The sequence below is a fragment of the Pelodiscus sinensis genome, chromosome 6, assembly GCF_049634645.1.
Source record: "Pelodiscus sinensis isolate JC-2024 chromosome 6, ASM4963464v1, whole genome shotgun sequence".
Taxonomy (NCBI): Eukaryota; Metazoa; Chordata; order Testudines; family Trionychidae; genus Pelodiscus; species Pelodiscus sinensis.
Window position 1 is genome coordinate 8,835,977 of NC_134716.1, and position 13,732 is coordinate 8,849,708.

Genomic DNA, 13,732 nt, shown 5'->3' on the forward strand with positions numbered 1-13,732 from the left:
AAAAGCAGGAAGAAGCTTTGGAGGAATCAGGGGTGGGAAAATATCAATTAAGTAATAACAAAAGCCCTTCCCTTAGCTGACAACTGGATTGATTTTGCAGCTATTACATATTCTGCATCCTTTCCAAAACACTTTTGGGACAACATGCATCGATTGAGCTGCTCATTCACTTGTCAGGCAAAATTCCCATTTGCCTTTAAAGAAAAAGTTAGCAACGGCTGCAATCTGACAGTCACCTCTTCTTCCTGCCTTTCACTCCAGCAGTTAGCTCCATCTCTGCAAGCAAGAGGCGTAGCATTAACAAAATGCATCGTTAAAGCCAAAATTAAGACATAATTTTGTTCCACTGTTGTAAATGTTAATAATGCAAATTACAAGCAATATGCAAAACTCATTTAAAATATCCATGATGAAATAACACTTGATTTCCTCTGTGCTTGCCTCATTAATACTAATTAAATGCTTCCCTGCTGTAAGAAGAAGTAAAAAATCAAAACCGCATTGGGTTACTTGCTATATTGCTTCTGCTCATAAAACAACTCCGTGTTGTACTCCCACAATTTAAACGTAGTCCAGTGTGGGGGCAGTAAGAGTGGGGGAAGAGGAGAATGCTGTATTGAAGTTTCAGAAATATCTGAATCTCTTTGGAGTTGAAGCATCTTATAAAGGGCATTAATTTCTTTGGGGTTCTTTTTATTCACCACCTGCTTTCTGAGCCTTTATGGAATGCTTACATATGGTTTCCAAGCTTTTCTCTCCCAAAGCAAGGGCTAGAAATGTACTATGTGGAGTTTTTAAATGACAGCTGAGATTCTATAATCCCAGCAGTTGTAGCATTAAGAAAAACACCAAATATGGCAAGATTTGTAACGTAGTCATGGCAGCAGGCACCAGTGATTTTTCTAGTCTCCCTCAACAGCACCTTTGTCATCCTCATGGGCAGGGCCGGCTCTAGGCACCAGCAAATCAAGCACGTGCTTGGGGCAGCGCATTTCCAGGGGTGACATTTCCAGGTAAGCAGCCGCCCCCGGCCCTGCCCCACCGATTTTTAAAGAGCCGCAGGAGACACCACTACCCGCCGCGCAGCACTGCCACCATGTGCGCCCAGAGCCTGTTGGCCGCCCTCTGCCTCCTGCTGCTGCCCGGCTCCGCCGCCTACTTCGGGTCAGCCCTGCCTGCGGGGGGCCGGGGTGGGTTCGTGGGGGGATGGCCCCGGTGGAGGAAGCGCAGTCTGCAGTCTGGGCATGGCCAGGCGGACCACACTGACAAGGCCCTGCAGGCCCTGGAGAAGCTGTAGGTACTGGTGGAGCAGCCCCACCGCCTGCCCCAGCTCCTACTGCAGACACGGGGCCAGCCCAGCCTGAGCTGCCTCTGGGAGGCCAGCTACTTCCCCGTCTTCATCAGGAACCTCCAGCGCAAGGCCAAGCAGGCCACCAAGCTCTTCACAGGAGACCCCGAGGGAATTTGTCAGGAGGGGTCAGCCTCCAGGTACTGGCCCCCAGCAGCAGGGGCAGAGTGAGGCAGGGATGCCCAGGGCTGTGGGTCAGGAGTGAGGGGCACTGGCAGGGCTGGGCTGGGCTGGCTGTGGGTCAGGGAGTGAGGGGCACTGGCAGCTGGTGGGGGGAGCCCATGACTGGCCTGGCTGTGGGTTAGGAGTGAGGGGCACCAGCAGGTAGGGGGGGCAGGGCTGGGCTGGCTGTGAGTTGGGAGTGAGGGGTGCATAGTGAGGGGCTGAACAGGGCAGGGAAAAGGCTGTTGTGAGTGAAAGGGGAGGGGGAGTTTACTTGAAGCATCTTTGCCTTTATGGGAAAAAAATAATTAAAATTATATTTGTATGATGAATTAATAGCTTAATCTGAGCTAATAAGTCCTAAAACTTCTCCTCTAAAAGTATTAGAATTTATAGCAAGAAATTATTTTTTTACTCCAAACACTGCTATAGCATTACGCATTCTTTTAACATTACCAGTATCAGTGACTTCTGGTGAGCGCAGTTTCTCAAAACTGAAATTACTAAAAAATTATTTGAGGTCTGCCATGTCTTAAAATCATTTGTCAGGATTCACATTAATTTCAATTGAAAGTACCATTGCAAAAAATTTAGATTTTACTGAATTATTAAAAGGCTACGAAAGCATAATACCCAGAAAATTCAGTTCATATAAATTCTTTTAATTTAAGAAACTGGGCACGCTGGAAGACACTAATGTTTTTCATTACAGTACATAGTTGAACCCAAATTGTTTGTAATTATGATTTTGTTAAAATTAAGAGTACACTAGTAGCAAATTGTTTTATTTCACTAACTACAAATGTTTTTATTGTTTTTGTAATTTTAAACTGTCAAAACAAACATTGCACAGTGAAAACATGTAAAAGCCAACCAAAAAGGAGTAGCGGGTGGCCAAAAATTTTTTTTGCTTGGGGTGGCAAAAAACCTAGAGCCGGCTCTGCTCGTGGGTCCATGCACCTGTTGTAATCTGGTTTACACAGCTCTATGAGGAAGTAAGGGATAGTAAACCTCCCCTTATAAACCTGAGAGAGCTACCCCTGAGCTTTGAACCAGGCAGAAAGAAACAGACAGGTACTGTGTACCCACTTACTCCCTGCCACAATCAGGTAGGCAGAGAAGGACACAGGTTCGGTTCTACCTGTCCTATTTGCTAGCAGCACAAATGCCAGGGGGATAGGAAAGGCGGAGATGTAATTGACTATCCCCAAATTCCTACCCCATGCCTCAGAGCAAGAAGAAAAGCAGGGGCGAAGTTGCTAGTTAGAGGGTTAAGTTAAGTACATTAACATGAGTTAAGTACATTTCAAGTACTTCCTGGACCCCTTTTGTTTTGCCCACAATGTATTCTCCTAATGCAGGGCTACTCAACTTTGGAACCTCTGGGAGCCACAACGATACTCACAGCAGGTGCAGAGGGCTGCAACCTACGTGTAGTTGCATGTACATGCAAATAGCTTCTTTCACACTGACGGGCATGAATACAAAGACTAAGGCAAGACTACACAACACACAGGCCCCATTTAAGTCAGTGCTGCTGATATTCATAAAATGCAATATTTGCCCCATTCCACCCCTAGAGCAGCACTTTTAATGAGCTGGGACAGTCCTGGAATTGAACTACTAAAACGCATAGCACCAGCCCATGCTAATGACTCCTTTTTTTGTTTTGGCTCCCACTTGCGGGGTGCATGTTGAGGGCCCCCCCATAAACCCGCACTGCGCCGCAGGCCGCAAACAGACCGGCCCCATGTCGAGTAGCCCTGTCCTAATGCAAAGTTAGTTGCTTGTGTGTGTGAGTGTCTGGAGCTGCAGCTCTAGGGCAGCCCCCTGGCCTAGGCAGAGGCTCTGCAGGCTCAGAACAAGGTGAGCGCAGCTGTGGCTCGCTCAGCTCTCACCTAGGTGGCACTTACCGGGACTGGTGTTTCCAGCCGACACTGCCCGGGCCGCCAGGAGGCCCCACTTGCCCGGGTTGGCCCCGGGCTGCTGGAACCTGAGCAAGCGGCTCGGGGTGGTGCCCCCGCTCGGCGCTGCGTGCACGGGCAGCCGAGCCAGCCCGCCCCTTGGCCGGTGCATGGAGCCGGCGGCAGAGGGAGGGCGGCCTCGGGGGCACGCCGCGCGGGGAGCCCAGCCCACGCCCCCAGCGCGCAAGGGGGCTGCCGCAGTTTGCTGACGGGCTGCCCGGAGCCTCGGGGCACCGCTGGCGCTGCAGCCGCATCCCCGGTGAGTTGCCCCCGGGGGGAGGTGGCTGGGGCTGGAGGGGGGTAGAAGCTGCCCCCGCAGAGGGCAGGCGCGAAATGCCCCAGGGCGGGGGCCGCTGCCTGCGAGCCGGAGCTGCGCGCCGCAGGCTTTGCGGGGCGGCTGGGTGCTCCGGCCGGGGGGCGGTGAGGGGCTGATGAGCGGCGGGGGAGGGGGCAATTCATAGCGCCGTGGGGGGCGAGTGCTGCGTGGCTAGGGCGGGGAAAGCTCCGCGGGCTGCGCCCCCCCCCCAAGTTCTGCTTGGACGGGGAAGGAAGGGGGCAGCGTGAGGGGTCTGCAGCCCGGGAGGGGTGGGGTGCGTGAGGGGTCTGCAGTCCGGGAGGGGTGGGGTGCGTGAGGGGTCTGCAGTCCGGGAGGGGTGGGGTGTGGGGGGGGGTCTGCAGCCCGGGAGGGGAGGGGTGCGTGAGGGGTCTGCAGTCCGGGAGGGGTGGGGTGCGTGTGGGGTCTGCAGTCCGGGAGGGGTGGGGTGTGGGGGGGGGTCTGCAGCCCGGGAGGGGAGGGGTGCGTGAGGGGTCTGCAGTCCGGGAGGGGTGGGGGGGGGTCTGCAGCCCGGGAGGGGAGGGGTGCGTGAGGGGTCTGCAGTCCGGGAGGGGTGGGGGGGGGTCTGCAGCCCGGGAGGGGAGGGGTGCGTGTGGGGTCTGCAGTCCGGGAGGGGTGGGGGGGGGTCTGCAGCCCGGGAGGGGAGGGGTGCGTGTGGGGTCTGCAGTCCGGGAGGGGTGGGGGGGGTCTGCAGCCCGGGAGGGGAGGGGTGCGTGAGGGGTCTGCAGTCCGGGAGGGGAGGGGTGCGTGAGGGGTCTGCAGTCCGGGAGGGGTGGGGTGTGGGGGGGGGTCTGCAGCCCGGGAGGGGAGGGGTGCGTGAGGGGTCTGCAGTCCGGCAGGGGAGGGGTGGCCCTGGGTGTGGGAGCAGGTGAGGGGTCGGCAGCCCGCGAGGGACGGGGGGTGGCCCTGGGTGTGGGGTCGGCAGCCCGGGAGGGGGGCTGGGCTGGAGGCAGGCGTGCTCTGCTGGGGACTGTGCTTGGGAGCCCTTTGACCCTGCAGCTGGGGGAAGCCGGTTCGGGTTGGGGGGGTCTGTTCGGGGCAGGGCCCTTTCTGTACCTGGCTTGGCCATAGGAGGGGTCGCTGTGCAGCCAGCGCAGGAGCAGGGGCGCAGCTGCAAGGAGGCGGCGGGGGCGGGCCCTGTGGGGGGTCCAGCTGAAAGAGGGGCTGGGGGGCAGAGCTGAGAGCAGAGCAGCCGCCGCCGGAGGGGCAGGGCAGGGCTCGCTGCAGTGAAGACGCGGGCGAGGGGGGAGCAGAGCGGCCAGTGGCTGAGCCCTCCATGTGTGCGGAATGTCAAACACTCCGCGCTAGCAATCCTGCGCCAGCACGTTTCCCTGCTGCGGCGGCCACTCGCTAGCCCGCGCCGTGAAACCCTTGCAGCGCGCTCCTGGGGAGCCCCTTCTGCAGCCGCTCCGCTCCCCAGCGCTTCCAGTCTCCGCGCCAGGCTTACTCCTGGGCTTTGCAAGGAGCGGATCCCACGCGGCTCGCTGGGAAGCTGCGACTCCTCGCGTAACCAGCCTCCCTTTGGAAGCGCTGAGCTCTGCCCCTGCTTTCCTCTGAACTTCGGGAAGTCTTCAGTGCAAATCGGTGGGAATTCTTAGCAGGCATCCCCAACGAAATGCCAGGAAGTCTGGTTGAATTTTGAATCATGTTCGCAAATGTAGGTACAAAAATGAATGAGAGGCAAGGAGTTAATGATTAGCTGGGAAATCTTGTAGCAGGCATGAACACTCAATTTGAAAAGAGCCCAAATTATTTCTTTCAAGTGCTCCTAATTTTTATGGGGGGTAAGTTGTGTTTAAAATTGTCTGGCTGACAAATCATGCCGCCTCTGGGTCACTGGGAAATAAAAACACGCTTGTTATGGATTTTAAATATTGAGGGCTTAATTTTAAACCACTATGAAACTTTTCCCAATATTTCATCCTCCATTTTTGGTGTCACTTTTGAAGGTTATTCAGATGTCTGTGTAGGAGGGATAAGAGCCCTGTGTATGAGCAACCACTTGAGTTACTAATGGAATTAATCATTGGCTAGAATGAGCAGTAGCAGTATTAAGCCTTGGTTCTCGGCCATAATCACATATCAGCTGCAGAAAATGTATGTTAAGGCAGTAACTTATTCGAATGAAGTCCTTGATTCTGATTTTAATAGGCAAATGAAAGTGTGTTTATTCTGAAATGTGATGAGCATTTCAGCATTGCACTGAAATGCTGGATTCCATCTAGCATTCTCTCAGAGCTCAGGTATGTCAATTGATATTCATAGCTGGTGAGTGCATTGTGAGGTTTTGCATTGCTGATAGGGATTTATTTTATTTCCATAATTATATGGTATTGACTCAACAGCTTTGAGAGCTCTGTAAGGCTGCTTAACTTTTTTTTTTTTTTTGAGTGCAAGTTGATTCATAACTTACTAGCTCACAGTGTTTGAAATCACCAGGCACAGCTGCGAATGAAGCACAGGGGCACGTACTCTATTTATTGAATATTAATTTATGCATGTTCCAGAAAAGTGAGTGCATGGGTGAGTTTTTTGTTTAATTTCATTGCAGAGCTCTGTCAGACCATTTTTTAAAATGTGGATAGCATATATTTCTATACTAATAGGAAACTTTTAGTGTGTGTGTGTGTATCTATGTGTGTGTTTGACATTAACAGTATTTTTTCCTTGTTTTAAAATACCTGCTCAAAGATTGTTTTACATGATGAACCATGTGAGCTTTAAAGTAAATTAAACCATGGAGGTGCCTTTTAATAGCAGAGGTCAGTAGCAGTAGTTCATGGAGGTTTTGATATAAACTGGTGATGGTTTTTTTCCCTTTCTTGTTATATGTACAACTTCAGAACTAGTAAGAGCTGTTTTGAGTCTGCTTCTGTATTCTTTGCAAACTAATATTCCTTGTACATGGAATTCAAGAGCCAGGGCTCTTAAGGGCTTAAAACAGGGGTGGGGAACCTGAAGCTCCTGGCTTGCCTGGATCTGGCCCCTAAGGCTTGGGGCTTCCCTCCCAGCATCGGGGAGTCTGAGCTGGCACTCCAGCACCCCGCTATACCACAGCGGGACTGGAGCACACAAAATCTACTTGCCTGAGGGTCAGCAGTCTCTGACCCAACAAAGGTTAAAAAATGCCCCTAAGAACTGAAGCATCCAGGATATCTTGCTTTTAAATTTCGAGGAACCGATTAATATTTTGAGCATGGGATGAATGAAATTAATTATACCGGGTTTTTGTTTGACTTGCTTGAGTGTTAGAAAGCCAGGTCTGCACTGAGGAGCACACAGTTGTGAATTGGTTAGCTATGCAGATACTGTATTGGTTGCAAGCTTCACCAGGAAATGAAATGCCATTGTAACATGCATAATGCAACATTCACTGTTATCCTTTACTGTTACCATTCTCCCTGTGATTTTTGACACTTCATCATGCTGAACTATCCTTTTGCAGCTAGGCCATTCTGAGTTCAGCTGACCAGCAATTAACACATTTGCAGTACTTGCGTGAACAATTTTGTTCAAGCTGCCAAGGTTCTTTAATTTATGCATTTATTGATATGTTGGCTGTCTCTTTTCTAGCAGTTGGTACTGATGGAATGTTTCTTACGTTTTTTGTGCTGCAGTAATACATGAAAGAATATTAAATGACTGGAGGTTTATGAGAGGAATTTATGTGCACAATTAAATCGATATAGAGTAGATTTGTCCTTCAAATCTAGGTAAATGGACAATTTTCTTGCATCTTAGTTTGTTTTTGCCCATTGCCACCAGTAAAAAATTCCTTGGCCCTCAAAGAACTAAACCTTTCCCAATTAACCAACTCACTCCAAGACCTCACAGAGAGACTGAGTAAACAGACCTTGAAGGTCAACCAAGTTAGCTGTCAGAGCAAAGGACAAATCGGTTCTAGAATCAAGAACTCGCTACAATTTTCCTGCTCCCATTGCCAGATGAACATATAGGATTGTCTGCCTGTTCCCAGCTATGCCATCTGCCAGGTTATAAGAAGTTGTTTGCAGTGTTGGTCCCAGGATATTAGAGATAAGGTAGGTCAGGTAATATCTTTGATTGGACCAACTTTTGCTGGTTTAAAAACAGACAGGCTTTCAATATGGAGCTGTTCTTCTGGTGCTCAGTGTCACAGCTAAATATAAGGTGGGACAGATTCTTTACATAAGTAGTTAAAAGTGTATTGTTTGAGATCATTCAAGGTGAAGTGGACTGTTAACACCTCTGCTGTCATAGAACAAAACGGGGATTAGTGGGTCACAGATTGATGTAATAAACCAGAAACCCAGTGTCTTTGAGACCATGATTTTAAGTGTTTAGCAGAGTTATGAATTTAAATTCCCAGGCTCCTTGTGATAACACTCCCAGAGACAGACACTACCTATCCGCTAAAGTTTCTGAGTCTCAAATAAAAATATTGAAGTCTGACTAATAAATGTCCTGGCCCATTAAAAATGGGAGCCCAAACTTAAACTCTTATGTTGCACATTTAAGTGTCAACATATGGAACATAGGAGCTGACATACCAGGTCAGACGAGTGCATGATCAAGCTCAGTATCCTGTTGAATTCTTCTGCAACTGAGTCCCTCTTTTGGCACACATCGTAAAATTTTGGCTGTTGATTTGTTTCTTAATAATGGAATCTTCCTGCTGTTCTGAGATCGTAAGTTATATCCTGTTGTGCCTACACGCTGAAGTGGCAGTCTTATTTCTTTGGGGTTTTCTTAATCTTTTACAGTTGATCTCTTTTAATAGTGTTTTTAACAATTTCAAATTTGTTCTCTGGAGTCACTGGGCCCAAATTGATTCCCACACTTGTATAAATCAGGAGTAAATTGAATTTGGTTGCAGTTCATCCTGGGCTAAAAACTGAGAGTGAAGAACTGGATGTTAGCAATGTTTACACTATCTGTTTTGGTGGTAAAATTTGCTGCTCAGGCTTGTGAAAAAACAAACCACTGACTGACATAAGTTAAGTGTGGACGGCATCGTGTTGGTGGATGTTGGCCTCCCATTGACATAACGACTGTTGTTCTTTGTGGGTGGTTCATTTATGTTAATGGGAGAGCTCTCTCTAGTCCGCTTAGAACTGCTATGGGTGCAGATGTGTCCATCCAGCTATGCTACTGTGAGGTTTCTAGTGTAGACTTAGCCTTATTGACTTCAATGGGAGCTGTGTATACTTATCCAAGGGTAGTATTTGGCCCACAGAGATTTGTGTTTTAATTGGCACTGGCCTAGGCCATTAAAGCATGGCTTTGGAAAATGAAGTCTTATTATGAACTCTAGCAGCAGTATGGACTATTTGCTGACAAATGCAGTAGTGTATTTAATTGGTATAATTCCTACCTAACAATTTGCTAAAATGGTTGATACTTGTTTTCAAGAGCTCAAGAATTTTTAGAGCTCTCTCCTAAAATTATTTTTACGTCAAGGGTTTACGTTGCACATGATTTCTGACACTATTGCAGTGGCAAATTAGTATTCTACAATGGTCCACTCCATCCTTTTAAAGGATAAGCCAATAATTAATTTTGTAGTGAGACAAATGCAGATTAGCAAAGTTCACATTCACCTTAATTGTAAGTGAACAGGATTAAAAAAATATATCACAGCCATAGCAAACCTGTTTTCCTGTCCTTGGATTCTTTTGCTGGCATGGAAAGTAGAGATCATTCAAATCTGCCAGGAGATGGGAGATAGAAGGCATTGGACTGAGTTCAGATGTACAGATTTAGTTGTCCAAGGTCACAGACTTCAAGTGTAGCCTTGGGCAAATTCTTAGAGTGGAATTTTCATAAGCACTCAGCAGTGAGCCAATTTTGCTTCCATTTAAACCATTCACAAAATGCCCATGCACATCGGTGGGAGAAGTGTTAAATTAGTCCTGAGTGCATCCATGGATATGTAATATCAGTCAGACGTGTAGCCTGTCCAACTTCAGTGAGACTGCACTTGGTTAAAGACCTTCCTGGCTAGGGCCTTAAATCTTGTCTTGCCTCAGGACATCTGTAAAATGGAGATAATGGCTTTTTTGACTTCTCTGTTCAGATTGCAAACTCTTCAGGGCAGAACTGTCTACTGTGTTTGCACAGCTTCACGCACAACAGGGCTCCAACCTCATTGGATGCCTGGAGGTATTATGTTTACCTAATAAAAAGCTCATCGTGCAGTTTGGATCCAAAATGATGGCATAACAGTCAACATTTTGAATTAGAAGTTTGTGATACTGTGCAAAATGCATCCTTTCTTTTGCTTCCTTTTTTAGAATGTAATTCCAGAGAAGCCCCCTCATAACATTAAGCTCACACTTGGCATTTACATTGCATGAACAAATCTTGACATTCACTTTTAGTTGCAGGCTTCAACATGGGCCATATTTTGCAGTCTTCACCCAATAAAAATCCCATTGGCTTCAGTGGGGGTTCTGGCTGATTAAAGGCTTCAGTATTCTCTGTCTTTTTAAACAGTGGAAACAATACTGTGATTGAGAGGGAAAAGCAGCGTTCAGGATAACTTCAGAGAAGTGGCAGAAAACAATCAAATCTAAAAGAATAATGATGCTGCATTCTGTGTGTTGCTCTATACTATATCTTCATGTGATGTGATGCCAAAAGTGAGAGGTCCTCGGCAGTTTGGTTGAGCAGAAAGAATGATTTCATTGGTCCCTCATTAACAAAGAAAAGCAATAATGCATTTTAAGTAGGGCCAATTCCCTAAAACATTAACTGGGCCTTTAGAAGCATCAATAGGGATATGTTAAAGATAGACATTATAATTTAGGAACACTTTAAAATATGCCATTAAAATATAAATCTGGTTTTTTTTGTTCACACTTGTTTTAGAATCACCTTTGTAACTTTTGCTCACTATTAAAGAGAGGAATTGTGGTCTAAGGAAGAATTATGTTTATTAATAAACTGCACCATCATACCATTTGCATTCAGTTCCTGGCACTGCCACAGATGTCCTTTGTGACTTGGATAAGTCATTTAATCTCTCTGCTTTAGTTGTACCAATGGGGATGTTAATATTGCCTTTGTCGTGTCTACTGATACTGTAAATGCTTGGGGGCAGGAACTGTATGTATAGTTATCCAGCATAATGGAGCCCTGATTTCTCTTGGGCAGCTGGAATAATCAGCAAAGTATTTCTTTGTAAACCAAGATGCTCTCATCTTGAAGTTTTTTTTTTTTTTTTTTTTTTTTTTTTGTATCCTGATTCTTGTAGTGAGATCAGTTATTTCTGTGGCATCGTAAATCGGTGATGTCCATAAACAAAACATAATGATTCCATTGTGGCATCAAACAGAAGGAAAGCTATGCTTTGAGATGGTGATATTTTATCTGAACACAAATATTGTCAGCAAAAGTACCACCAGTAGTGTAGGCAAAACATAATACATTGTTCTTTGCTGTAGGCTCCCCCCTCCCTCCTGAAGTATTGTAGCAGTGCAGAAATCTTCTACATGTAATTGGCATTTCAAGGACTTAATACTGTGCTCTGCTAACTTAAGCTAGCTTTTAATTAAATTTATGGTCATAACCGTGTTTATAGGATTAGCTATGTAAGGTAAGATCAATAAATATTCAAATACAGAATCACAAAAATGCTAGTTATGTATCTGTGTTTTGTGATGCAGTATTGCATGTAGATTAATCCAGTAACCTGTCTGTAGCAAATATCTTTTTTGTAGTTTCCTATTAACTTAATTGGCAGCTGGTTTCCATGTTCTGTAGGTGGTGGTATGATTATCACACTGCTGTCCAAAGACTTCCTTTAGCATCAGGGGTCTGTTGTATGCAGTGCTGCACCCTACAATACAACTGGATAGGCATAGTCTCTAGCAACCAGGTATTTCATATCTAGGTACATAGTAAACAAAGAGCTACTACTGACATGCGTGTGGATTTAGAAGAGAAACACAATAGATACCCAAATGTCACAGTGATGGTTATGTTATTGAGACCCTAAAACAAAAGAGGGGGCACAATAGACCATGCGGCTTATTTTTTGTAGCTACTTTAATAAAAGACCTATTATGGAGCATATAGTAAGCAAGGTTTTTATTGCATCTCCAAGTGCATTACAGAGCTAAAAAACCTAAGCCACAAACCCTAAAGACATTTTTATGGTAAGGAGTAACTTGATATTTTGCACAGAACAAGGGAGGAGGGCTGAGGTACCATGATGAGTGATAAGAGGCACTTAGATACACAGTAAAATGTGAGTGTGGAGCAGTTCAAGGGCTGCCATTCATCCCACCCATTCAGAGTGAAAGATAAAGGCAAGAAAAATAAAGATTGTAAATATACAGTAGGTTGCAAATTTTTTTTTAAAGTAACCGTGTAACGGTTAAAATTCTTAGTGATTACACGCACTGCAGGCTCTGCAATAAGGATTATGCTGCAGAGCCCACAGCATAGGTGGCTCCCCCGGGAGCTGGGCTGGCAGCCGATGTGCAGTGGCAGCTGGCTTATGCTATAACCCATCTCCTGGGACACACTGGTAGCTGGTGCTGACATGCACTGTCTCTAGCTGCTGGCCCCACTCCTGGGAGTGGGACTGGCAGCCTGACCTGGAGTACACAAAGAGCCAGCTTATGCGCAACAGCTGCCCGCCCCGCTCCTTGGAAGCTGGCTGTGTTGCAGGCTCTGCAGTATAAAGTTTATTTAAGTTTTATACTGGAGAGCCTGCAGCATGTAACCAGTGAGATTTTCAGCGGTTACATGGTTATCGATTTTAAGTGTGAGTTGACCAAACGTGTTGTCACCATTTTTTACCTTATTTTACTCTGTTGAAATATAGAACAGTATTCCCAAAACATTAAAAGAGAAACAGAAGTGTCAAGAGAGCCTTAACTCTCAAGCATGCTTCCGATATATTTTCTTGTAAATAGGTCGCTTTCTTCGACTTTTAAAGGTCCCTCCTCCCCGGAAATTTAGCACAAGAAAAGATTCCTGCTGATATGCTCCTGAGAACAATATTCCCATGTTGTTATGGAAACTACTATCAGTAATTTCATAGACTTAATTTGACCTGATTTTAAAACACTTAGGCACTTGCAAAGTGACAAGGAAATAGTGGGCTGTCACAAATATGCAATTCCAATTCTTCATATGTTTTTAATGGGAGTTGTATCACACGGCGTATTTTCATCTAGAGAGGAACAGGCATCAGTGTGGCAGGCAAGAGTGTCAGAGGAAAGCCATGACTCACTTGCAGAAAGATCAAATGTATGTAGGAGACAAAAATAATAATAACAATTAAATTTTTAACTTTATGCATGCAAGGTTCAAAACGTAGTTGCTTAAATTGATTGCGGCACATAATCGAGACTGACCAGACCATATCCTTACCCAGAGTAAATTGGCATAGCTGCATTGACTCCAATCAGGTATGACTAGTGGATATAAAGGGAGCACTAGTGGGGGTGGGGAACATGACCCCACCCACCCATGTGACTTTTTTCCACCCACTGTCCCATGCCCCCTGCCCATGGAGAGGTGGGGGTCTGGAGGAATGGTGGAACTCTGTCCTTTCTAGGGCATTCTCTAAGTCAGTCTCTGGCCACACAGCAGATGCTTAGGGGGAATGCAGCCACTGTTGTGGGCAGCATCCCGGGCAAGCTGCCTGGTGGAACTGGAAGAAGAAAGACTCTGGCTCCGCCTCTTCCCTTCCAGCTCTTTCATTGGCCCCTTGCTCTCCCTCAGCATCTCAGGGATGGCCGTGTGGCCATGTGTGCCCCTCCCATGCATCACCCCTGCTGTCAGTTGAGCTATGCCAAATCAGTATGCACTAGCTGAAGACCTGGTCTAATAAGGATGTTCAAAGAACAGTGGCAAAGTGTTCCTTTTTAACTAAGAGGGTCAGTAAGACCTTCCTGCTCCTTTGGGCTTCTGCTGCTATTTTTTAGGGTT

At 46.7% G+C, this 13,732-nt stretch overlaps 1 protein-coding gene across 12 annotated transcripts in view; it reads left to right on the top strand.

The window, feature by feature from the left end:
* PALM2AKAP2 (PALM2 and AKAP2 fusion) overlaps window positions 1–13,732 on the top strand; it is a 356,683-nt gene that overhangs the window by 216,146 nt on the left and 126,805 nt on the right. Inside the window, exon 1 of one of the 12 annotated variants that reach the window (XM_075931399.1) lies at window positions 3,600–3,733. The exons of 7 other annotated variants lie outside the window; for them this stretch is intronic. Coding sequence is in view for 1 of the 5 variants with exons in the window: in XM_025190527.2 (XP_025046312.2) it covers window positions 5,454–5,465 (12 nt within the window). In the remaining 4 variants the exon portion in view is untranslated. Of the gene's footprint in view, window positions 1–3,599; window positions 3,734–5,003; window positions 5,466–5,485; window positions 6,052–6,311; window positions 6,332–6,404; window positions 7,849–13,732 lie in introns of those variants that run through there. 4 more of the 12 variants (XM_025190527.2, XM_025190530.2, XM_025190531.2 and 1 more) reach the window with 4 other exon arrangements.